General features: G+C 35.3%; 1 protein-coding gene across 5 annotated transcripts in view; it reads right to left on the bottom strand.

The window, feature by feature from the left end:
• The window catches only part of VPS13A (vacuolar protein sorting 13 homolog A), a 243,130-nt gene that overhangs the window by 193,696 nt on the left and 22,680 nt on the right, over window positions 1-26,754 (bottom strand). For all 5 annotated transcript variants that reach the window (XR_013404898.1, XM_015117939.3, XM_015117938.3 and 2 more), the window contains exons 2-13: window positions 24,204-24,247; window positions 22,782-22,824; window positions 18,773-18,868; window positions 18,112-18,213; window positions 14,669-14,778; window positions 13,502-13,561; window positions 11,363-11,422; window positions 11,080-11,160; window positions 9,998-10,055; window positions 4,296-4,423; window positions 3,995-4,101; window positions 3,012-3,183 (exon numbers count right to left, since the gene is read on the bottom strand). Coding sequence is in view for 4 of the 5 variants with exons in the window: in XM_015117939.3 (XP_014973425.3) it covers window positions 3,012-3,183; window positions 3,995-4,101; window positions 4,296-4,423; window positions 9,998-10,055; window positions 11,080-11,160; window positions 11,363-11,422; window positions 13,502-13,561; window positions 14,669-14,778; window positions 18,112-18,213; window positions 18,773-18,868; window positions 22,782-22,824; window positions 24,204-24,247 (1,061 nt within the window). In the remaining variant the exon portion in view is untranslated. The remainder of the gene's footprint in view (window positions 1-3,011; window positions 3,184-3,994; window positions 4,102-4,295; window positions 4,424-9,997; window positions 10,056-11,079; window positions 11,161-11,362; window positions 11,423-13,501; window positions 13,562-14,668; window positions 14,779-18,111; window positions 18,214-18,772; window positions 18,869-22,781; window positions 22,825-24,203; window positions 24,248-26,754) is intronic.

Genomic DNA, 26,754 nt, shown 5'->3' with positions numbered 1-26,754 from the left:
ATCAGAGGAATAACTACCTATTTCATAAGGCAGCTATCACCTTACAAAATGTACTTCTTAAATAATAAGACTTGAAAATTAAAATTACTCTTCAATCCATTGGTGGCAGAACAGATGTAGTGTTAGCAGGCATGAAAACAACATTCATCTCCTTCTATTTCTCTATCAGAGGTTTGGTGACTAGGTGCATTGTCTATTAGCAATAACATTTTGAAAAAAATATTTTTTACTGAGCAGTAGGCCTGAGCTTAGGTTTAAAATGTTGTAAACAGATATGGTGTCATCCAGGCTTTGCTGTTCCTTGTATAGAGCATAGGCAGAACAGAGTTAGCATATTCTTAAGGGCCCTAGGATTTTCAGAATGGCAAAGAAGCACTGGCTTCAACCTGAAGTCACTAGCTACATCAGCACCTAGCAAGGGAGTCAGCCTGTCCTTTGAAGCTTTGAGGCCAGGCATTAACTTATTTACTCATGGTATGAGAGTTCAGATGGATCCTCTCCCAGTAAAAGGCTGTTTCATCTATACTGAAAATCTGTTTAATACAGCCACCTTCATCAACGATCTTAGCTAGATCTTCAGGATCACTTGCTGCAGCTTCTCCATCAGCACTTTCTTCTTCACTTTACACTTTTATGTTATAGAGACAGCTTCTTCCCTTAAACTTCAGGAACCAATCTCTGCTATCTTCAAACTTTTCTTCTGCAGCTTCCTCACCTCTCTCAGTCTTTATGGTATTGAAGAGAATATGTTTAGGGCCTTGCACTGGATAAGGCTTAGAGGAATGCTGTAGCTGATTTCATCTATCTAGGCCACTAAAATATTCTCCACGTCAGTAAACAGGCTGTGTCACTTTCTTATGTGTTCCCTGGAACAGCACTTTCAATTTTCTTCAGGACTCGGCTAACCATTGGGCACAAGCAGCCTAGCTTTTGGCCTGTCTCTGCTTTCAACATGCCTTCCTCACTAAGCTTAATAATTTCCAGCTTTCAATTTAAAGTGAGAGACGTATGATTCTTCCTTATATTTGAACACTTAGAGTCCTTTGTAGGGTTATTAATCGGCCTAATTTCACTATTTTATCTCAGGGAATAAGGAGGCCCAAGGAGAGGGAGTCAGGAAAACAGCCAGTCAGTAGAACAGTCAGAACACACACAACATTTATTAAGTTTGCTGTGTTAGAATAAAAACTTCAGCAGAATTAAATTTAAGAGTTTAATTGAACAATGAACAATTCACAAAGTGGGCAGCCTCCAGAGCCAGAAGAGGCTCAGAGACTCTGGTGTAGCCACGCAATGGAAGAAGATTTATGGACAGAAAAAGGAAAGTGACATAGAGAAAATGGAAGCAACGTACAGAAACAGCTGGTTTGGTTATAGCTTAGTGTTCACCTTATTTGAACACGGTTTGAACAACTGGCCACATGTGATTGGCCAAAACTTGGTGATTGGCACAAGAGTAGACTAGAGTCTGTTTACACTTCCATTTAAGCTATAGTTCATGGCATACAGAGAAACCTTTTGGCTGAACTTAAAATATGTAGGGAGATGCAGCTTTAGTCTAAACTTAACAGCTGTCTTATATGAATGCAGTTCGTGGCACCTGAAAACAGTTACAACAGTAACAGCAAAGATCACTGATCACAGATCATCGTAACAAATATAATAATAATGAAAGAGTTTGAAATATTTTGGGAATTACCAAAATGTGACACACAGACATGAATAAATGCTGTTGGAAAAATGGCGCTGACAGATTTGCTAGACACGGGGTTGCCACAAACCTTCAATTTGTAAAAAACACAATTTGTACAAAAGCAAAGCACAATAAAGCAAAGTATGCCTATATTTCAAGTAGACCCAGACACACTTAAAACTTGTTTTTAATACTTAACACTTTTCATAGTTGTCATAGCTATTGAAATAAGCTGAGATTAGCTAAATCTTTCATCATAGCTATCTTTACATACCCATAATTACTTTTGAGAATTTCATGCTCAAACTATTTTTCCCCCAAGAGAAGTAACTACAACCTATTATTATTTCAGAATAATTTATTCAGGGTTCTCCTATCCAGACTTGGAGGATTCAGGTTACCATTCCAGACTAAGAAAACCTGAACCCATTCCCCAAAAGACTCTAAGCCCAGGCATTCCTAATAGCCCTAGGTCTTCAGAAAGTCTCCCGCATTGAAAATAAAAGTAAAACTCAACTAATCTATGATTTAGAAATTCATTCTGGATTCAGAATGTTTATATTAACTTCAAGAGACTAACTTCCCTTAATCTCTGTAACTATAGTTCACCAATTTGTAAAAGAGTCCCTCTTGAAACATGTCATAATGCTAAGACAAGATTAATACAAAAATAATATCTCAAGATAGATAATTAAATGTAAAATTACTGGTAGAGACTAGAAATACCACAAAAATTAAGAGAAAAAGGGCTCTGTATAAGCAGAAAATTCAGAGATGTTCATGCCAGCACTAAGACTTAAGTAGAACTTCAGGGATGAGCAGAATTGAGTGGGTAGAGAGACAAAGGCAGGTAGCATTTATGAGCACAGGTGTGGCTATAAGAATGAGCATTAAATATACAGAGGACAGGAAACATTAAATTAGTGCATAGTCAGATGGTAACACAGGGGAAAAATGCAGTGGTGACACATAAAAGGCTTTGAAACCAACACAGAGAAGTTGGAATCAATGTAGCAAACACTATTTAGACTTTTGAGGTTAAAAATGACATAATCAATAGAGGTTTCAAGTTACTATTTGCATGAACCCAAATTCCTTCAGTTTGAGAATAATCTCAAATTTTAAAAGCTCACAGGAGAATTTCAACAAATCTTGTATTATCCAGCTGAAGTTCAGAACAGAAGTACAAAAAAGTCTAAGTAAAAGAGATGAAAAGGTCAATAAAAATTGGAGTGAAAGGTAGGGAGTATTAGTCACTGAAGACCAATAAGGAGTTATGTAGTATAAAACATTCAATAATTTATTTTTAAATGCTAACCTCCAAAGACAAGAGAAGTTCACCAGGTGGCTTCTTACTTGTTAACTTTTTTTTATACAGTTCTTTATATTGCTTCATTTTTCCCCTATGTTTTCTAATATGCTTCCATGACCACATCCGTAACCTGGGGCAAACATTTACTTCAAGAACACCATGTATAGCATAAGCCCACCTAGTTAAAAAAACAAAAACATTTAACACCCTCAAGTCAACAGTATGAAACGTAATTGACATTGCTTCCACTCTAACAACATACATAACTATAATACAAAGATTAGGAAAATGATATATTATCTGAGTACTTCCTTTTTACCCAACCCTGTTTGCATCAATAATCCATTTAATATTAATCTTTCCTCTTTCTTAAGTGAAAATAAGCAAAATCATTCCATTTTGTTAAATATGGTTCTACAGAAGAACTATTAAGGCATTAATTGGCAAATAACATTTAGTCATCTGAATAATAACTGAAATAGTCAACTGAAAGAGTAATTGTAACTTCTAGAAACTAGGGAATAGCTTAAAAACTGGAATAACAAGACTTTTGAGTTTTAAAATGGGATTATCTTGCATAGACTCCGTAACATTTTTAGGTTTTAAAATACAGGTTTAATAATATTGGTTCAGTGTATCTGATAGGGGAGTTGAGGTCGGGGTTGGGGAGAGAAAAATGCAAGAAAACAAACCAGGATTTGTTTTTGTAATAGTTCTAAATACACTGACCCATCTATAGTAAATGAAAACTATGGTATTTGAGTATCTCAAGTTGTAAACTGTGTTAGGAAGAATCCCTTAAATCAGTTTCATTAACTCAATAAGCTAAAGCGGCTACATACATTTCTAGCTATAAATCAATTATGGTTTGTATCAGACCTTAAAAATGGTATATTTTAAAGATTACTCTTGAAGTCGAGAAATTTATCTGTATGTCGTATTTTTAAAATCTAAAAAAAAAAAAAAAAAAAAAACTCAAGGCATTTTACCATTCTCTGGCATGGTGGTGAAGAGGCACGTCAGGTCTGAACTTCCTATATGGCATATTTTGTGTCATCATATCAACTGATTCAAGAAGCTCCATAATACTGAAATACTAAAGAATGGAAAATTAAAGCTCTTAAATGTATCACATTTTTTGTTCAATTGCTGAAGATAAAAGTTACATTACTGACTTTTTAGGGAAATGTTACCATATAACATCATGAATTTTAGTGAAACATTTAAAATCTTAGTTTTGCTTTCATCAAACAATAATTCACAGCTGAAAATTGTATTAAAGAAAATCACCTGTGGTTTATTAAATTCAATTGCTATGTTATGTAACTCAACATCCAAGTTTATTTTGGGGGCAGAAAAGTCAAAATCAGATCGGCGATTCATCACAAGTTTGGCATTAGCAGATATGGGACGAAACACTGAAAAACAATACAAATGGAAAAAAAAATAAAACTGAGTTATATTTCCAAAGTCTCAAGGCAGTAAAGTGATGAAGTTGAAAACACTGATTTCCATTTATTTTATACCCTTTCTACAATTCCCAGATGTTCACACTGCCATGGTTCAGTCAGATGAACTGTTCCTTAATTAGTGGAGAAGATTCTTCATCTTTTTCCTACTTATAATTCACTGTCTTCCATAAATACAATAAAGGCAAATTGAACTCCCCTTCAAAACACCAATATGATACTTAAAAGCAGAAACATTTTAAGAAAAATAATTCAATAAAATAGTTTTAATACAAGTACACAGTTTTATAGAATGAATGAACATTAGAAATGCTAAGAGGATTAACACTGGTTTCCATTATATAATTTCTGAATTTCTGATCAGCTTCTCTAGATCCATCTGTGTTCTTCCTTTTAATTGGTAAAAGGAGAGAAATGAAAGGGAAAGTTTGCCCAGGATTACCTGCTTGGCTCAACCCATAATCTAAGATAAATTCCTCTCAATTCTTTGTGTTTGGTGCCAAAAAGAATAAGAACCACTCAGAGGAAAACCAATAATAGCAGAATCTACACAAAGACCCATCATTAAATTATAAGCTAATTTGTATATAAAGATGATATATTCCTTTTATTTTAATCATCGATACAGACTAACATTTAATTTCTTAAACATTAAACATTCAAGAATATGTTTGAATATAAACAAATGCTTAAAGATATTGTTCTTTCTTCTGTATTCCTTCTTACACTGGGAAAAAAAAAAAAAAAAAAGCAATAAATAAATCTAGTGGCTGGTGATGGTGATAGATGCTACCCTGGACCTACAATTCATTGATCCTCCAACCTTTTTCTCTGCCCTACACCTCTGCTTCATATCCTCAGTCCATCCCCACGCTACTGAAGTTCCATCATCAGTTATTTTAATCATTCCTTTGCATAGACTCCTTAACCTCTCACTTCGTCAGTGTGGAGTAACCTGCTTAACTCCACAGTGCCCCTAAGGAGCTGAACACGGTCGGGGGTAAAAACATACTGCTGGGTCTCACTTTAATGTCATAAATCTCAAGTGCATCCTTAATGCTGCTGAGCAATCACACAGCAGTCCTTGAGTCCAAGAATCATCCAAATCCATGCTACAGCCTATTTTTATAGAGCCAGTGAGCCAAAAATGCTTTATACACTTCTAGAGTTGTTTAAAAGAAACAAAGAGGAAAGTGTCAGGAACTGTATACGGACGGCAAAATGTAAAATATTTAACTTACTACATGTCCCTTTCCCCCGCCCCCCAAAAAAAGGCAATGTTCTCAAAGTATGGTTTGAACCCTATTCTACCTGAGTGGGTCTCAAACTTCAGTATTCATTAGAATCACCTGGAGAGATTATTAAAACATCAAACTGTACAATGGGAGAAAATAGCTGCAAACTATCCATCAATCATACAGGGGACTAATATCCAGAGTTTACAAGAAACTCAAACAGCAACAACAAAAAACTCAACTCCATTAAAAAGTGGGCAAGGGGCTGGGCGCGGTGGCTCATGCATGTAATCCCAGCACTTTGGGAGGCCAAGGTAGGCAGATCATGAGGTCAGGAGATCGAGACCATCCTGGCTAACATGGTGAAATCCCATCTCTATTAAAAGTACAAAAAAGTAGCTGGGCTTGGTGGTGGGCGCCTGTAGTCCCAGCTACTCGGGAGGCTGAGGCAGGAGAATGGCATGAACCCGGGAGGCGGAGCTTGCAGTGAACCAAGATTGCACCACTGCACTCCAGTCTGGGAGACAGAGCGAGACTCCATCTCAAAAACAAACAAACAAAAAAAGTCGGCAAAGAACATAAATAGACATTTTTCAAAAGAAGATATACAAATGGCCAACATGCATATGAAAAATTGCTCAACATCACTCATCATCCAAGAAATGAAAATTAAAACCACAATGTCTTTTTTATTAAAAAGACAAAAAAATGACAGATTTTGGTGAGGATGTGGAGAAAAGGGATTACTGTTGGTGGGAATGTAAATCAGTACAACCTCTGTGGAAAACAGTATGGATATTTCTCAAAGAACTAAAAACAGAACTACTATTCGATCCAGCAATTCCACTACTGGGTATCTACCCGAAAGAAAAGAAATCATTATATCCAAAAAAAAAAAAAAAAAAAAGCCCTTATATGTTTACCACAGCACTATTCACAATAGCAAAGATATGGCAGCAACCAAAGTGTCCATCAACAGGTAACCAGACAAAGAAAATGTGGTACATAAACATCACAGAATACTTTTCAGCCAAAAAAAGAAGAAAATCCCATTTTTTGCAGCAACATGGATGGAACTAGAGGCCATCGTCTTAAGTGAAACAACACAGAAACAGAACAACAAATACTGCATGTTCTCACTTGTAAGTGGGAGCTAAGTAATGTGTATATACGGACATAGAGCATGGAATGACAGTCACTGGAGACTCAGAAAGGTAGAGAAATGGGAGAGGGGTGGATGATAAGAAATTACTTAATGGGTACAATGTACATTATTCAGGTGATGGATACACTGAAAGCCTAGACTTCACTACTATGCAATAGATCCATGTAAAGACTGTACTCCACAATTTTATATAAATAAAAAATTAAATACAAAAACATTAAATGCTGAGCTTCACCTCCAGAGGTTCTGATTCAGGAGGTCTGGGAAAGGCCCTAGAAATCTGCATGTCTAAATGATGCTGCTAGTTTGAACCACACTTTGAGAATATTGGCCCTAGTCAATTCACTCTCTCACTCCCCTAGCATTCCTATTTCATCCTCTCTTTTCCCTCCAAAAACCTCCAACACCCCATGTAATGGTTAATATTGACTGTCAACTCAATTGTATTGAAAGATGCAAGTATGGTTCCTGGGTGTGTCTGTGATGGTGTTGTCAAAGGAGATTAACATTTGAGTCAGTGGACTGGGAAGGGCAGACCCACCCTCAATCTGGGTGGGTGCAATCTAATCAGCTGCCAGTGTGGCCAGAATAAAAGCAGGCAGAAGAACATGGAAAGACTAGACTGGCTTAGCCTCTGAACCTACATCTTTCTCCTGTGCTGGATGCTTCCCGCCCTCAAACATTCAAATTCTTCTTCTCAAACTCCAAATTCTTCAGCTTTGGGACTTGGACTGGCTTCCTTGCTCCTCAGCTTGCAGATGGCCTATTAAGGGGTCTCACCTTGTGATCATGTGAGTGAATACTAATAATAAACTCATCTTTATATATACATCTGTCCTATTAGTTCTGTCCCTCAAGAGAACCCTAACACACCTCAGATACTTATTTTTTAATTGAAGAGCTCAGAGGAGAATTTCTCTTATCACCATATCTACTCATCTACTCAGTATGAGGACTTCTCTCACAACTAAACTCTATCATATAAATAAACTAACTACGCTCCTATCTGCAGCAAATCTCTCCACTTGCGTACTAGACACCATCCTCTTTCACCTATATCAATCCAGAAACTGTCCCCCGTTTCTCCTGCATCATCAATTTGTCATGTTCTACTGGATCATTCCCATCTCAGCCTATAAACAAGCTGTCATCTTCCCGATTAAATATAAAAATAAACAAAAAGAAAACCTTCATTCCCCCTTCCCTCTCCAACAGGTACGCCAGTTATCAATTTATTACTTCTGAGCTCCAAACATCTCCTTCATAGCCTGCTCTGAAAAATGATTTGGGGGTCTTTAAATATGTTTCTTTTGAAGGCAGAGAATGTAGAGAAAAAAAAAAATTTTTTTATTTTTCCAGCTGGCATAATGTTAAGCTTTATCAGCAGAGGACACTGGAGAGACACTGCAGGAGGAAAGAGTTATGCTGCCTGTTCCAGTATGTTCACTCAATAGGCTCCTGCACGAACATGGCTTCTCTCACACTCAGCTCCTACAGAACCGGCAGCTTCTGCAGCGTCTGGTTCCTCCAGCATGGAGTTCTTCAGCACTGGCCTTGTGTAGTACATGGCAGCTAGAAGCAGCCAGATGCCAGCAACTTCCCCCAGCACCTTGCTAAGGCAGTTTTGTACTGGAGTGCATTCAGAGAGATACCCCTCCATGAGGCTCCCTAGAGGTAGATTTCCAGAAAGTTCCAGAGAGTGAAGTACCAACAGGTTTTGCTGGCACAGCACCACAGAGAATTTCCTGCCATTCAATAAGCCACACTATGTCCTCCAACAAGGTCTACAGCTCAGTCCTGAGGTAGGGGAACATTCTCTTTTGGGCACCCCATCCTAGCCCTAGGGTAGGGGATGTTTCTTCTGTCTATATTCTTTAGCATTTTTATGAGACAGTCCCTTGTTACTCCAGTCTCCTCTTATACTTAGTAATTCTTTATATTACATTTGTTCTCTTCAAATTACTCAGTACTTTCTCTCCCCTCATTGAACTCTCATACAGCAGGAAATGACTTCAGGGCAAAGAAGAAATCAGTCGACTTTACCACAATGGATTTGAAAATCATAAACACAGATAACTCATCTGTTCTGAATATGTCCTATAAGAAGAGAATCAAGAAAATGAAACCAAATTCAAACCAATAAAAATAATTATTTTAAGAGTGGGCACAAAAAAAGTCACTTGAGTAATCATGAAGGTATATAATACAGACAGAAAAGTATCACTGAGCCAAGAAAGGAAATACTTTCAGGAAGGATATTCTACAGTTAATGACATCAGACATGCAGATTCAAGAATCAAGCTATCCATCACCAACTTTTATTAAGTGCCCTCATGGTAGAAGAAACAGCACTTTTTTTGTTGTTTTTGTAGAGACGGAGTCTCACTCTGTCACCCAGGCTGGAGCGTGGGGGCACGATCTCGGCTCACTGCAACCTCTACCTCCCGGGTTCCCAGGTGGCTCACACCTGTAATCCTAGCATTTTGGGAGGCCGAGGCAGGCAGATTGCCTGAACTCAGGAGTTCGAGACCAGCCTGGGCAACATGGTGAAACCCCGTCTCTACTAATACAAAAGAAATTAGCTAGGCGTGGCAGTGTTTGCCTGTAGTCCCAGCTACTCGGGAAGCTGAGAAACAGCACTGATTTTTTCTTTCTGTTTTAGTAATTCATTTCTGATTGGAAAAGTAATGCATGCTCATTTTAGAAAATTTGGAAAACACAGAAAAGTATAAATCAAAAAAATTTTAAATGTAGCATGATCTTACTATTTTTAGAAAGGCTGTACTAGCTAGCCTTATTAAATTACATTTGCCATTTTGAAATGTCTTTATAAATATTACCCTAATGCTTATTGAATAATCCTTAGAGGTTTATCATAATTTGTTAACATCTTTTGTTGGACATTTTTCCCTACAGTTTTGAAATATAGTCAAAAGCTTCATAACAATAAAATATATGTTAATAAAAAATATAATATTATTTGGTTTTGTATATACATTATAAATACATTTAACTATATAGAAGGAAATTTAATATGAACTAGCACAGTGATAGCAACAATGTTAATTTAAAATTTATACCAATTACTTTAACTACTTTTTTTATCTTATAAAATGTACTTACCAAAGTCATAACCTTCTGGAACAATATTTTCATTGACAATGCCATTCCTCAAGTCGTCCTATTAAGAGACAAATTGCTTTTATTTATATTCATGCCAATATGTCTTTTTTTGAGACGGAATCTCCCTCTGTTGCCTAGGCTGGAGTGCAGTGGCACAATCTCAACTCACTACAACCCCTGTCTCATGGGCTCATGTGATTCTCCTTCCTCAGCCTCCTAAGTGGCTGGGATTACAGGCATGCAGCACTGTGTCTGGCTAATTTTTGTATTTTTTGTATTTTAACACTTTGGCTATGCTGGTCTTGAACTCCTAACCTCAAGTGATTCACCCGCCTCGGCCTCCCAAAGTGCTGGGATTACAGGCGTGCGCTACCACGCCTAGCCATATTCATGCTAATATGTCTTTATCCTAAAAAATCCTATTATCTGCAAAAGAAAAATGTTTAAAAACAATTCTAAAAAACAATTCAAACTTAGGAGGACTCAGCTATGGCAAAATATTAAGGTAGTAGTTAAACAATATCTCACCAAACTACTCTTATAAAAGGATGTTCTAAGAACTATTTAGATTTGCAGGTATCACTGGGCGCAGTGGCTCACACCTGTAATCCCAACACTTTGGAAGGCTGAGCTGGGAGGATTGCTTGAGGCCAGGAGTTTGAGACAAACTTGGGCAACAAAAAGTGAGACCTTGTCTCTACCAAAAAATTAAAATATTAGCTGGGCATTGTGGCATGTGCCTATAGTTCTCGCTACTCAAGAGGCTGAGGCAGGAAGGAGGATCGCTTGAGCCCAAGAGTTAGAAGCTGCAGTGAGCTATAATCGTGCCACTGCACTTCAGCCTGGGCAACAGAGCAGACCCTGTCTCCAAAAAAAAAAAAAAAAAAAAAAGAGATGGGGGTATGTATTCATGCTTGTGCATAGTTACATACATCTTCACCTGTATCTGTAAATTCTACTAATAGATTGTGCCTAGAAAAAAATACTGACTACAGTATGTTAGATAAATGACAATGAATTAAACCTCATTCAAAATATGACACCAACAAATATATACATGCATATCAAAAAAATTTACTTACCAAGGAGTCATCATAATCATTAAGATAAAACATCTGAGACTTCACATTCCAATAGGCAAAAAGGTTATCCAATCGGATTAACTGAAAATAAAATTTATTAGATGTCTCATTTTCTTAGAATTTTTAACATATACTATTTTTAGAAGTCTCAAATAAGTAAGTGAGCCATATCACAGAGTTAAACAAATAAGCACAATTTACATACATCCTTATCTATATATTATCATTTGGCTTTCCAAAATTCTCTTAAGTCCATGAGTTGACAAATACAGTATTTATTTACCTTACGAACTAGTTTCTCAGTTTCATCATGTAAACATGGAACCCAGTATTGATCAGTTGTCTGAAAAGGAAAAAAAAGAATGGCAGTAAAAAGGTCATTCCATTTGAAATGGCAGAGTGATAAATCACTATCTATCATACCCTAGACCAATGTCCCATGAAAATGCCTTTAAAGACATATCACTCCATCAAAAAATACTAACTGACCACAGTAAAGTATCTTCTTTCAAGGAAGGAGCTCATTGCAGGTCAGAAAAGCAAACAAAGAAACAGGCAATTTCCAACAGGTAAGTGCCACAGTAGAAGTTAAACACACAGTTCATTGAGAGGACATGGCAGGAGCATCCAATTCAGGGGTGTGATGGATAAAGAGATGTTATATATAACCTAATATAGAACATGTAACTAAAAATTATTGATTCTAAGGTCGACAAGGAATATGATTCACATCAGGCAGAGCCCAAAGGTACATAAATATAGGACACATTCCGGCAACTGAAGCAGCTCAGTATGCAAGAGAATATAATGCAAAACAGAGAAAAAAGGTAAAACCAGGTATATTGCCTGAGGTCGGTTTAAAAAGAGTTTATAAGTTGTTTAAGGACAAAACTAAGAGCAATGAAAAACCACTGAGAGGAACAAAGTGATCAGATCTGTATTTTAGAAAGATGGTTTTCATTTCTATGTGGAGAACTGAATGGATAATTAGAATAGTAGTTCTCAAAGGTTAGCATGCATTAGGATCCCCAACCTTTTTGGTACCAAGAGCAGTGGTCCTCAACCTTTTTGGCACCAAGGACCAGTTTCATGGAAGATAACTTTTCCATCGGGGCACAACCTAGATCCCTGGCATGCGCAGTTCACAATAAGATTTGCAAGGATCCTGTGAGAATCGAATGCCACCACTGATCTCACAGAGCTCAGGCGGTAATGCTCACTCCCAGCCCTTACCTCCCGTTCTGCGACCCAGGAACCCTGACCTAGAGGGCTTTGTAAAACACAGATTGCTGCATCCAAATCCTAGAGTTTCTAACTGAATAGGTCTAGGCTGGCAGACAAGTTTCTAAAGGTGATGATAAGTAACCACTGTTATCATGGTTACCAATGACCTTCCCACTGCCCAATCCAATGGCTAATTCTCCATTCTTATTTTTCAACTTAATGATAGTATTTGAATAACTTTTTGGAGGCCATTTTTTCTTTTTTCCTTGCAGTGGGGCCACATTTTAAAAAGAAATTGTGGAGTCTCTCTGAGCCTGCTCTGGCTTGGGAGGCTGCTCAATTTTAAAATAATAATAAAAAAGAAATCATACACAAAACCCAATAGATGTAACAAATAAGATAATGTAATGAAATATGATACAGCAGTTAAACTGAATTTTGTTAAGTGTGGCAACACAGATAAACGTCAAAAACACTGGAAAGTGCAAAAAGGAACTTATAGAAGAGTCATATAAAACGTGGGTAAACTTTTAAAATCCTACATTTTTAATAGATATATTATATAAAAGTTTTAAAACTTAGGATATTTATCTCTGGGGAATGAGGGGTGGGTGGAAGTAGAGAACAAAAGGGATTTAAACTTTATCCAAAACAGCTTATTCCTATAAAAATATTTAAGACTTTAAGCAAATAGGTTATGTTAACAGGCTCTTAATTTAACAGCCATCCATTCTGGAGGCAAGCAAGCTTCAAAATTCTCTATGTGCTCTTATATTTTTAAAATTCCTTGATTTCAAAAATTAAACAGGAAAACACTATGCTACAATATTAATAATGATATTGAGAAAAACTGATGATTTATGTTTTTGAAGGCTTATAGAAGTTTCAGATATGAATATTTATTACTTGTATTTGGTACTTACTCATTACAAACTTAGAAATGGATTTTTTAAAGTAAGCAAAAGTATCTAACATCATAATTACCAAGAATAATAGGACCTCATATTTCTGAATTTGATTTTCAACCATTTTTTGAAATATGAATCTACAAACCCTCGATCCCAATCCAATCAAGGTCCTTTCTGCACCCGTTCTACATAGACACCTATTTCTGATGCTGGCATATACAAAGAGCAGTAGTTTAATTAACTATGTTGCACAATTAAATATGGCTAGGATTCTTGTATAAACAAAATACCTGCATGCTGAGATTTTGAAGGGAAATACCAAATGACAGCGGTTTGTCCCGATTTGTGATCTAAAGAGGAAAGAAAGTAAAATTTACTCAGATTTTTAGTAGTTGGACAAAATTCACTTTATAGAAAAAATTGTCCATGTGCAGTGCCTCCCGCCTGTAATCCCAGCACTCTGGAAGGCCAAGGCAGGAGGATTGCTTGAGCCCTGGAGACCAGCCTGGATAACATAGTGAGACCCTGCCTCTACAAAAAAATGTAAGAAAATTAGCCAGGCCTGGTGGGGTGCAACTGTAGTCCCAGCTACTGCAGGATGGGTGGGTGGGGGTAAGGTGGGAGGATCACTTGAGCAAGGAAGGTCAAGCTTGCAGTGAGTCATGGTCGGGCAACTGCACTCCAGCCTGGCGACAGATGAGGCCGGAAAAGGAAAAGGAAAAGGAAAAGGAAAGGAAAGGAAGAAAAAAAAGAAAAGAAAAGAGAAAGAGAGAGGGAAGGAAGAAAAGACAAGACAAGAAAAGAGAAAGAGAGAGAGGGAAGGAAAGAGGGAAGGAGAGAGGGAGGGAGGGAGGGAGGGAGGGGTAACTTTTTGGGAAGTAACTTATTTCAAACATCCAAAAACATTTTATTACTTTCCAGAAAAACTATTATTCCTATATTTTTCCTAAAACAAATAAAATATTAATTATTAACATATTTGTGTTACACGGGAATATTAAACTGCATGTTTTCCAGTTTACAAAAAAATTATTAAAAAAGACTAACAAAATAGGATTATAAAGCAAATAATTATGTGGTTAAGAGAAAACAAATGACTTAGTATCAAGGAATTATTTAAGGCTAGCTCCACTAATTGCTAGACCAGTACTCTATCCAGGAGGTAAACACAGCATACTTTAAATTATTTTTAAAATACATAACTGCTAAATTCACAACTCCCAAGGCATTTCCTTCATGATCTAATGTTTGAACATTTTGGGAAAGTGTAAAATCAAGCACTCAATACTAAGGACTGCAAATTACAACTATAATTATAGAAAAGAAGGATTACATCATCTTTAGCTCTGTATCCTCTTGGTATTTAATAGGTTGGCCATTAAAAAGCAGGTGTCAATAAATAGTAAAATAACTTACATATAAATATAAAAACAAATATCACATATTAAAATACTTACATCATCTTCATAACGAATATGGATACTGGAAATTTTCACTTGAAGATTTTTTATGATCTGTGTAACTAATTTTTCTGCAAAAGTGTCCTGTTTTTCCGGCAGATGTTGTTCTACAATTGCAAATATTCTTTTTTTTAACTTGAATGAAAAATATATTCTATAAAAATCCACATATTGAAGTAACATACTTATGCTGCCTTGCGGAAACATACATATATATATGTAAATAGAACACTAATAGCTTGCTTTCCAAAAGTCTTTCAAAAGCAACTAAACATTTTTCAAAAGCTAGTTTATTGTGCCATGAGACTAAAGCAGACCATGTAGAATTTGCTGACATTAAATTTTATAATTTGCTAACCTATGCCTGAGTACAAAAACATATTTAAAAAATGAAGATTAGTAGGTAAGAACTATAATAGATTTAAATGAGAAAATCCACTAACAACAGCAAAACAGAAAGCTCTCTCAAAATTAGTGATACCACCATTAAGCTGTCTGTGTACAGATGTGTAAAACAGTTGAATATCCTCCTCCCCCAGTAAATACAAAATAGGAAATAAGATCTTCTTCCTCTCCATTTGAACAAGGATGAAAGAAGTTCATCATCTATTTCATGTTCAGAAAACAGTATTAAGTATCTCAAGTTCCATTACTTTTCAGAGAAATAGAAAGAATCAAGAATTGGAGGAACAAGGTGGCTCACACCTGTAATACCAGCATGCTGGGAGGCCAAGGCGGGCAGATCATCTGAGGATAGGAGTCTGAGACCAACCTGGCCAATATGGCAAAACCCTGTCTCTATTAAAAATATAAAAATTAGCCAGGCATGGTGGTCTATGCCAGCTACTTGGGAGGCTGAGGCAGGAGAATCATTTGAACCAGGGAGGTGGAGGCTGCAGTGAGCCAAGATCACACCACTGCATTCCAGCCTGGGAGACAAAGTGAGACTTTGTCTCAAAAAAAGAAAAGAAAGAATAAAGAAGAATAAAGAATTGAGGTTCCTAATTTTTTTGAAATATGCCTTTGATAACCATAGTTATTATCTTTTTTCTCCCTTTAAATACACCAGTGAAAGCTATATTATTTTTTATTTGTAGTTCTGTTCCTCTTTTCATATTTCTAGTACTATATAGAAATAATATATATAAATCTATCTTTTCCTCTAATTGCCTACTACTCTCTAATTCAGCTGGCCCAGGAGGCCTTAGATAAAGGAAAGTTGAAGATATTAATAATATGTACCTCAAATACACCAGAATTAAATCAATATATACACATATAAATAGATTATAGAATTAAGTAGACAATAGAATACAAGCTCTTTAAAGACAGAGGATCATATTTTAATCTTTGACTCTCACCACTACCTAATAAAATCTTTTCTTTCATAAATTCATTTAGTCATTCAATTAAATGTTAAGTCTTTCTTTCTCTACCCACTACTTCCTCCTGACTTCCTTATGCAGCTCAGATTCCATGATGCATTATTTTACTAACACCTTAAATTCCTTTGCTCTTTTTTCTCATATTACTCTGTCAATAAAGCACCAATCCTGAATAAAACCAACTATCCATTTTACCTGAAAAGCATGCCAATGCCTATGTCTTGCAGGGTAACAAAACGGAACACAAGATGAGTTTAAAACAACCACCACCACCAAAAAACCAAGTCACAGAACCCTGGAAAGATACAGGAACTGGAAACCCACCAAACAAAAAATAGCAAACAGGGAACATAGTGGAGAGAGAGGAAGATTACACAAGAACTGATTTAAATCTGCATAATGAGCAGTTAAGTTAGGTCTCCTCCCTCTCCCAGCCCAATATCCAGGCAACATCCCTTTCCCACCCTAGTAAGAACACAAGGGTTTATTTTAGAGAAAATGGCCCTAATAGGATCCAAATTTTGTACATGGGAGAACAGGGAGAGCCCAATAACAAAACAGGGAGGTTAAGTAAAAGCCTACAAAATAAACAGTCATACTCAAAGCCACTTTTATTTATTCACATATAAATAAAACATTTATATATAGTCATGACACTATAAACAATGAATTCTGATTTAACCAAAAAGGTGATAAAACTATACAGAGAAGATGAAAAAATAGGGTCAATCTTCATAGTACATCATAAAAGGATGCGTGTGTATATATACATATTACACGTGTTATATATTATATGTCATATATATGCCAATGAAACACAAGATGAGTTTAAAATATGTAACGTCATTAATTATATGTTATAAAATATATTATAGAAAATATGCATGTTATGTTATATATAACATGTTTTTTATATATAAATAATATCTAAATAAATCAAGAAACAGAGGTGTAAGCACCATATTTAGCAATATAGGTGCGGACCTGGGCCAGGAACAGTTTTTTTTTTTTTAATATGGATACTATAATACTGCTTAGCTTTTAAAGCTATGCATATATATTATCTTGATAAAATAAAAATAATTTTTAAAAAGAAAAGGCCTAGGAGACTTAGGAAAGAGGACTGGAGGTAAGGATAAATGACTACACATAATATAAAGTAACTGTTACAAAGAAAAAACAGAATTACAAGAGATGTTGTGAAGAATTACATGTTAACTCTCTATTAATGTTTGCCAACAAGTAAAACATTTATTATTGAAGCTTATTTTTTATTAAAAGAAAATCAATGCGTTTCAGAGACAGTGAAGTCAGTAAACTTTTTTTTTAATTTTAAGATGTTTAACCATTAAACGAATGACAGAGGAGAAGAAGATAAACAGATGACTAGGTTAAGAAAATGACTTCATGTTTCAAGATAAACAACAGAATATTTACATGCCAAGGCAAAAAACCCACTAGGTGAGAGTATAAAAAGTAGCTGGCAATAAGGATCAGAGAACAGGTGAAAAGGAGTTAGATTTCTGCAGGACACTGCTTCCAATAATGAAAAAGAGGTTGCAGTAATGGAACAAATGGTCTAAGTTTAATTGGAAAATATGTGAAGCCAGAGGGTAAATAAACAGATAGAGGCAAATAGAAATATATCAAGAAACTAAGTATCTCCAAAAGGGTGAAGAATTGATATAAGGAGAATATGAAAGCAAAGGCTAGAAAATTAATATGCTCGATAAAATTAATCGCTATCATTAAAAACTGAACTTACCTAGTATGTATGTGTATATGTGTGTGTGTATATATATATTTAAAATATGTAAACCTAATAATAATAATAAGCTAGACATATTATTTGCCTTAAGATAAATTTCCATAAGGTAAAATTTCTGTACACATAACAAAGCATACAAACTACATTAAAATTCCCCATGCAATGAGACTCTCTCATATTTGTTAAATAATCTCAGCATCTCCAGAGAAAAATAATATTCAATTATGATAAATATTTAGGTCTTTTCCACTTCTCTTATTAGCATTGTTATTTACTGTTTTCTTTACCTTGATCAACTACTTTTTGTTTTGCTTCTTCTATTCTTTTCAGTTCCTGTTGCTTTGCTTCCATGAGTTGTTTCTCTTCTTTTATAGGATCATATTTTATTCCTACAGGAAGATTAAAAAGGAAGAATCATAATTACCTTAAAAATACAGTTATTCCAAAAAAATCCTTACAAATAATCATTAATTGGCCGGGCACAGCGGCTCATGCCTGTAATCCCAGCACTTTGGGAGGCTGAGGCAGGCGAATCATGAGGTCAGGAGTTCAAAACCAGCCTGGACAACATGGTGAAACCCCGTCTCTACTAAAGATACAAAAAATTAGCTGGGCATGGTGGCGGGCCCCTATAATCCCAGCTACTCAGGAGGCTGAGGCAGGAGAATTACTTGAACCCAGGAGGCAGAGTGTGAGCTGAGATGGTGCCACTGTACTCCAGCCCAGGTGACAGTACGAGACTCTATCTTTAAAATAATAATAATAATAAATAATCATTAATTCAAAATCTCCAAAAATGTAGGGTAAAAACCAATTTAATTTGAATTAACAAATATCAAATTTAAATATTAAAATCTCAAAAAATTCCCAAAAGTATTTTGAATATAAAGATTTTTCCATCCATAAAAAAGAAAAACTTAAATTATAATTTTTTTAAATTTAACTTACTAGAAGAAGGCACTATGAGTAAATAAATTTCTTCCAATACAGCTTCAACAGGTTGAGAATAAAGGTTTTTCCATGGAATTATAAGTTTAAGATTACCTACATTTTTTTGAAAAGAAAAAAAAAGGGACAAAAAATATTACTCATTCAACCTACATTTAGGGTTAGTCTATTTTCTGTCAGATATTAGAAGAGATCCGCTTAATCACTTTATTGAAAGCTATTTTACAACCAAAAACAACAAGTGTTTGTTGTAATGATGTGAAATTATTGTATTTATACCAGTATTGTTGGAAAACCTAGATTATATTCAAAATATTTATACAAGCTTCTATTTGCAGTTCTCTGTACCATAAACAAACCAATATTCTTCCCTTAATCAACAATCGTTAATATCATAACTTTGAATTTCCCCAATCCTTACTCTAAACCTTCATATATATTTTTTTTAATGCTTTAAGATGGTAGATTAGGCCAGGCGCGGTGGCTAACACCTGGAATCCTAGCACTTTGGGAGCCTAAGGCAGATGGATTACTTGAACCCAGGAGTTCTAAGACCAGCCTAAGCAACATGGCGAAACCCTGTCTCTATGAATAAAAACTAAAAAAATTCTCCAAGCATGACGGTGTGTGCCTGTAGTCCCAGCTACTTGGGAGGCTGAGGTGAGAGGATCTTGAGCTCAGGAGGTCGGGGCTACAGTGAGGCATGATCATGCCACCGCACTCCAGCCTGGGTGATAGAGTGAGACCTTTAACTCCCCCCAATAAAAGGTAGATTATATACTTTAAATAAGTGTGTGCATATATATTTTTCATTATGTGTATGTGTGTTACATACATATATATGTACGTATGTACAGGAATTTTTATATACACATATGGTAATAATCATACATATAAACTATATATGTGAAAAACTACACATATAGTAATAATAAAACATTCTGGGTAATATCTGAAAATTATGCAAACTAATGAAAACAGCCTAAGACAATCAAATAGCAACGAATTTTTTTTTTAAGCATAAGGGTTACAAAAGCATAAGGAACTACAAAAACACTATGTATGGGGTTTCTTAAACTACTCACTCTAGTTTTGTATCTTGAGAATATTTTCGTAATACAGAGTTTTAAAATATTTTAAAATTGTTTAAATGGTATGAGTGTCTAGATTTATAAACAGTTGCCATAATTGTGTAAGGAATAGATTATTAAATATACAATGTTGCTAAAACTGGTTAGTGATTGGGAAATTTTTTTAAATCCACTTAGATCCATCTCATGATACTTTATAAACTCCGTGTTTAGAAAACTTCAAACTGAGAAAAAGATTTCATCATACAATATCACTTCAGAGAAAAACGAACTCTCTGATTTCTTTTTTATACTTTTTGTGGAGTCAGAGTCTCACTATTTTGCCCAGACTTGTCTCAAACTCCTGGCCTCAAGCAATCCTCTTGCCTCTGCCTCGTAAAGTACTGGGATTACGGGTATCAGCTACCCTGCCCAGCCTCTAAACTATCTGATTTCTAAAACGGGAATAACTTTCTAAGTTTTTAAATCAGAGAACATGGTGATCATTTCAAATTTCTGTACAGGCCAAAAATATAACCAAAATGAAATCAGACTGGGAAAAAAACTGTAACAAATTTGACACGGTTAGTTTATTTATAAATGTACCAACAGACTGCTTAAAATATATACAGTAATACTTCAAAAACAGTAAATGAACAAAAGGACAAAGAGCAATGACAAAACTGTATAAATAATAAACGCATATTAACAGTGTGCCATTTTCACCACCAAATCTTTTTTTTAAAAAGTCAAACTTGACCAGGTGCAGTGGCTCACATTGGTAATTCCAGCCCTTTGGTGGGCTGTGGTAGGAGGATCACTCGAGTCCAGGAGTTCAAGATGAGCCTGGGCAACATGGCAAAACCCTATCTCTAAAAAACTACAAAACTCAGCCAGGCATGGTGGCATACACCTGCAGTCCCAGCTACTCGGGGGCTGAGGTGGGAGGGTTACTTGAGCCAGGAAGGCATAGGCTGCAATGAGCCAAGATCGCACCACTGCACTCCAGCCTGGGCAACAGAGCGAGACGCTGTCTCAAAAAACAAACAAACCAACCTTTTCTTCCTTCTCTTATAAAATGTAGACTCCTTGTAGAAAATTTGGCAAATTTCGAAAAATATACAGATGTAATTCCAAAAGCCTTCCACAGAAGACAACCTCTTTTATAATATGTACATGTGTATTTATAGCTGATATACCTGTAATTCTGCATTCTAAATGAGGAAAACTTTGAAAGATCAATACCTAATAATAGCAAGGGGACAATACATTCCTATAAAACTGATTGTGCTACTGTATCATTTATTTGGAAACATGTACTACTTTCATACAACAAATTGTGCCCCTAATATATATGCCAGGTAATGTGCTAAATGGTGAGGATACACTAAAAATTAAACCCACTTCTCAAGAAACTCGATGTCTAGTAGAAGGGGGGAAAAATAATGACAGTTTTAAAAGACAGGTGCTATGATAGAGGTACACAACACTTTAAATGATTCTCAAAATTATCTTGGGTTAAGTTCAGTGTACTTTCTACTATCTTATATTATCATTGAAAATTACCTTATTATCATTTTTAAACAAAATTAGGCAAGAAAAGAGAAGGCAGGCAGATTCTAAGGAAAACAGGTCTATCTACTTTATTGATATATTTTTTTGACTGTTCTTGAATTGAGGTTAAATTTACATACACTGAAATATAATAATCATCACTGTAAAATTCAATGACCTTTGGTAAAAGTTTAAAAGTTATATAAAAATATGCATTGTAATATTTTTGTACCAATGGAAAAATAAAATCATTCTACAATATCCAAATATGCATGCACTGGATTATTATGGTACAGAATACATGAGATCAAATCAACTCAGATTATGAGAAATCCTTTTTACATGCTAATAAAAAAAATTATAAAATTGTAAAAATAGCATAATTACAAGTATTTCAATACATACAAACTTGTAAGTATTTAAAATGTACACACGTAAATAATCAGAAATATGAAAAAATTAAAATGTTAAGTAGATAAAAATGGGTGACATTCTCCCCCTCTTACTCATGCTAAATAGTCTTTAAAAGGTAGGGGCAGAGAGGATAGAATTCTACTGTCAGTAACATATGATGATGAAAGCTTTCTATGGTATGCAGTCTAATACCAACCATAAGTACACATAATTATGAAGACCTTTATCATGTAATTTAGGTAAGCTTTCAAAATACTTTGTTCCCCAAGCGACAACCGTATAGCTTCAATAACAATGTATACATCCTACTACAAAAACTATCTGTATAACAAAAATATCTCAAAGTCCCAATTAAAGACACTATTATCTTGCACAATATTTAAACCAGTAAAACTGTAACACAAGAAACATGACAGACAAGTTTTTATTAAACCTGTTAAAACCTCAAATTCCAACCATTTACTGCTCAACCAGTATATTTATGATATAAACAGTAAACACTGGTAAAAATAATACCAAACAAGAAAAAGCAGAGTATTTTCTGAAAACATACAAAAACTTGCAGAGCAGAAATTAGTTTTCAAATTGGCCCCTAGTCACAGAGCCTGGATGACCCAGAACCTATTCTTTACACAACATATCCAACATTAATCAAAACAGCAGTGGTAACTAGTCAGAAACCTAGGAAACTGAAACAGCTAAGCTCTCCATTAGAGGTAATCCTTTGAATTAACTCAATTTACCACCTAAAGAGATATGTAATGTATTAGGTTATCAAATACTAGGCAAGAGATATATGAATCGAACAATATTTTTAAGTTGCACAACGAAGCTCGACTGAGACAAAAACACATAATTATTTTTAATTGATGCTCAGAAACATGAAAAATATCACATAACAGAGATATCAGGCAAATTATTCTGGCTGCATGTCCAGGAAGGAGGATATCCCAGTAATAAATATGGCTTACCTATGTGACCAACTTTAACTTTAAATGGTACATCCAGTTGACTCTACAGAAAAAATTTATATATATACAAAACATTAGTAGATACAGAGTTTAACAACACAAATGAATATTGTTTACTTCCAAAAATTATTTCAAGGGATTTTTTTAATAAACTTATGCATTTCCTTACCATCAACATTTATTTACATCTATAAAGATATAATTGCGATATTATTATCAAATTCATAAAATTCAGGGAAGCTGCTCTTTTTATAATAATTGGGGATAAAGGTCTACAGTAAAAATGACCACAAAATCTACTCATATCAAATCATTACCAATTTTATATTATTTTAAGAAAAAGAAGTGGCAATTACAATGCCCTTTTATGCTTTTAGGGAGATTAAAACTCTATTTTGCAAAATACACATTTTGTAAAAAATACTTTCAAAACATTCTCCCCATTCAAAGGACAGTCTTTTAAATAAATGGTGCTAGGAAAACTAGATATCCGCTCGCAAAAACATGAAACTGAACCCTTATCCTATACCATATACAAAAATTAACTCAAAATGGATCAAAGATCTAAACCTAAGAGCTAAAACTATAAAACTCTTAGAAGAAAACCTAAGGGAAAATCTTCATGACATCAGATTCGGTAATGACTTCTTGGATATGACAATAAGAGCACAAGCAATTAAAAGAATAAATGAACCAGTCTTTACCAAATTAAAAACTTTTCAGCTACTCAGGAGGCTGATGGGGGAAGACACCTTGAGCCTGGGAGCTGAAGGCTACAGTAAGCTATCATCACACCACTGAACTGCAGCCTGGGGTGACAGAGCATGAGCCTGTCTTAAAAAAAAAAAAATCAGAAAACAAGTTAAAAATTCAAAATAAAAACATCTGTATTTTTTGTACGTTTGTTTTTGTTTTGTTTGGTTTTGAGACAGAGTCTCACTCTGTCGCCCAGGCTGCAGTACAGCAGCACGATCTCTACTCACTACAACCTCCACCTCCCAGGTTCAAGCGATTCTCCTGCCTCATCCTCCCTAGCAGCTGGGATTACTGGCATCCGCCACCATGCCTGGCAAAGCTTTTTTCATTTTCAGTAGACAGGGTTTCACCATGTTGGCCAGGCTAGTCTCGAACTATTGACCTCAAATAATCACCTGCCTTGGCCTCCCAAAGTGCTGGGATTATAGGTGTGAGCCACCATGCCCAGCCTAAAACAATATTTATTTTTAAATAGGAAAAAAATCACACTGTCCATTTGTGCTTTGAAGGAGAGTAAAACTCCATATTGCAAAATTTGCATTTTGCAAAAATTATTTACAAAAAACTTTCTCAAATTTAAATAACTGAAGGTGGCAAACTGAATCAGGAAGAAGTATACATAATTAAATGCAATAACTTTACAAATTTTTCATAGTCAAAACCTACCAGGGCATTTTCTTTAATTTGAAGATTCTTGAGGGCCACAGCTCCTAAAAGAGATTAAAAAAAAGATTCAAACAATCAAATATTTTTCATTTTAAAAAGTTAATAAGTATGCTTCATTCCTGTCATACTCAGGAAAAATACATAAATAATGTGCATAACAGATAATAAAATCTAACTATAATCTTATTATCTCACCTTCATTCTCCTACATAGTCTAAGAGAGTATGCTTAACCAAATCTTCACTTACTGTAACTTTTGACCTCTGCAATTGTAGCTCAATGTTAACATATACAACATTTTAATTAGAATTACACAAATAACATGAGTCTAACAAAGTAGCATGATACAAGATTAATATGCAAAAAGTAAACTACATTTAAATATACTTGCAATAAACCATTGGGAAAAAATTATTTAATGCAAAATCAGTGAGCCCCAAGATACAGAAATAAAGACTTCCCAATTCAAAGCCAATAAAAAAAGAAAATGAGAAAAATAATAGAACAGAATGTCCAAGAACTATAAGACAATTGCAAAATGGGATTAACCAAAGTTTAAAATACACTGCTATAACACTAGGATGTTACATGTAATCCCATCGTAACCACAAAGAAAATATCTTTAGAACAAACACAAAAGTCACCCAGGCATGGTGGCAGGCATGTGCAGTCCCAGCTACTTGAGGAAGCTGAGATGGGAGGATCACATAAGCCTAGAAGTCCAGCTTGGGCAACATAGCGACACCTCATTGCTATGATGATAACATTAATTATGTTATTAGTTAATTAAACACAAATGGAATCAAATTTGCAACAAAAAATTAAACCAAAGGAAAGGCAGTAAAACAGAAAGGAGAAATGCTGTAAGACATATAGAAAGTAATTAGCAAAATGGCAATACTAAGTCCTTCCCTATCTGTAACCACTTGAAATATAAATGGCTTAACTCCCCCATAAAAAGACAGATTGGCAGAATGGATTAAAACAAACAGGATCCTGGCCGGGAGCAGTGGTTCACGTCTGTAATCCTAGCACTTTGGGAGGCTGAGGCAGGTGGATCACATGAAGTCAGGAGTTCGAGGCCAGCCTGACCAAAATGGTGAAATCCCATCTCTACTAAAAGTACAAAATTAGCCAGGTGTGGTGGTGCATGTCTGTAATCCCAGCTACTTGGGAGGCTGAGGCAGGAGAATCACTTGAACCAAGGAGGTGGAGGTTGCGGTGAGCCGACATCACGCCATTGCACTCCAGCCTGGGCAACAGTGAGATGCCATCTCGAAATAAATAGAGAGAGAGCGAGAGAGAGAGAAAGAGAGAGAGGGAGAGGGAGAGAGAGAGAGAGAAAATAAAAGTACGTGGTCTACAGGAAACTCACTTTGGCTCTAAGAACACTCATAGGTTAAAAGCAAAGAAACAAAAAAAGTAAACCCATGCAAAAATAACCAAAAGAGCAAAGGTACCTACATAACCTGGGCATCACTAAACCAAAACTCCAAAATCGGAAACTTTCTGAGTGCTGACACGATACCACAAGTGGATGATGAAGATGAAGATGATGATGTTACCAATGCAAAAAGGTATCTATAGACCACGTGGTGAAAATGTGTGATGGGCTTATTAAAGGACTGGAGCAGCATGCCTTCATAACAGAACAAGAAATTATGACAGTTTATAAAATCAGAGACTTCTCAGACAAAAAAACAGTTAGTGAGGCAGATGGTTCTGGAGGAAACATTTTAAAAAGCCATCTAGCAAAATGCCTCCTCATCCCTTGAGGATCCAATTCCTGGCCCCTCAACTGCTTCTAATGTTTCTTCTCACTTAAAAAAAAAAAAAAAAAAGTACATTCTACAGTTACCTTTTAATCAAAACACAGCATTGTAGGTGGAGACTGAAAGCCTGCCTGCCACTGTTTGTTGTTGCTGCTGTTTAACAGTGGATACAGATATTCCCTACTGTGCTGCTTACTCACCCTAAACACATTATATTTTCACTGAATTAATGGTACCTCATATTTCTTACTGTTAAGAACTTATGTGTGAACAATGTAAGAAAATGATTGCTTATCAGCATATAAATTCAGTCAGGAATAATGATGATGCCAAACGACCACAGACTGTCTACACCGGTGGCTGAGATAGTGACACCTTTCCTTTCTGATGGCTGAAGGTACATAAGCTTTGTTTCAAGCAGAAAATTATTCAAAATATGGTATAAAATTATCTTTGGGCTATGTGTACAATGTATATTTGAAACATAAATGAATTTTGTGTTAGACTTGGGTCTCATCCCCAAGATATCTCATTATGTATATGTACATATTCTAAAATCTGAAGGAAAAAAAATTCAAAATCCAAATCACTTCAAGCATTTCAGATAAGGTATATTCAGCCTATATACTAATATTAGACATATAAACTTTAAGTCAAAATCTGTTACAAAAAACAAAGAAGGGCATTATATAATGATAAAACCAACACTTCACTAAAAAGATGTAACAATTATAAACATGTATGCACCAAACATCAGACCAGCAAAACATATGAAGCAA

This window comes from Macaca mulatta, chromosome 15 (assembly GCF_049350105.2).
Source record: "Macaca mulatta isolate MMU2019108-1 chromosome 15, T2T-MMU8v2.0, whole genome shotgun sequence".
NCBI classification, from domain to species: Eukaryota; Metazoa; Chordata; class Mammalia; order Primates; family Cercopithecidae; genus Macaca; species Macaca mulatta.
Note: the sequence above shows the minus strand (reverse complement) of the source record. Positions and strands in the feature narration are given on the sequence as shown.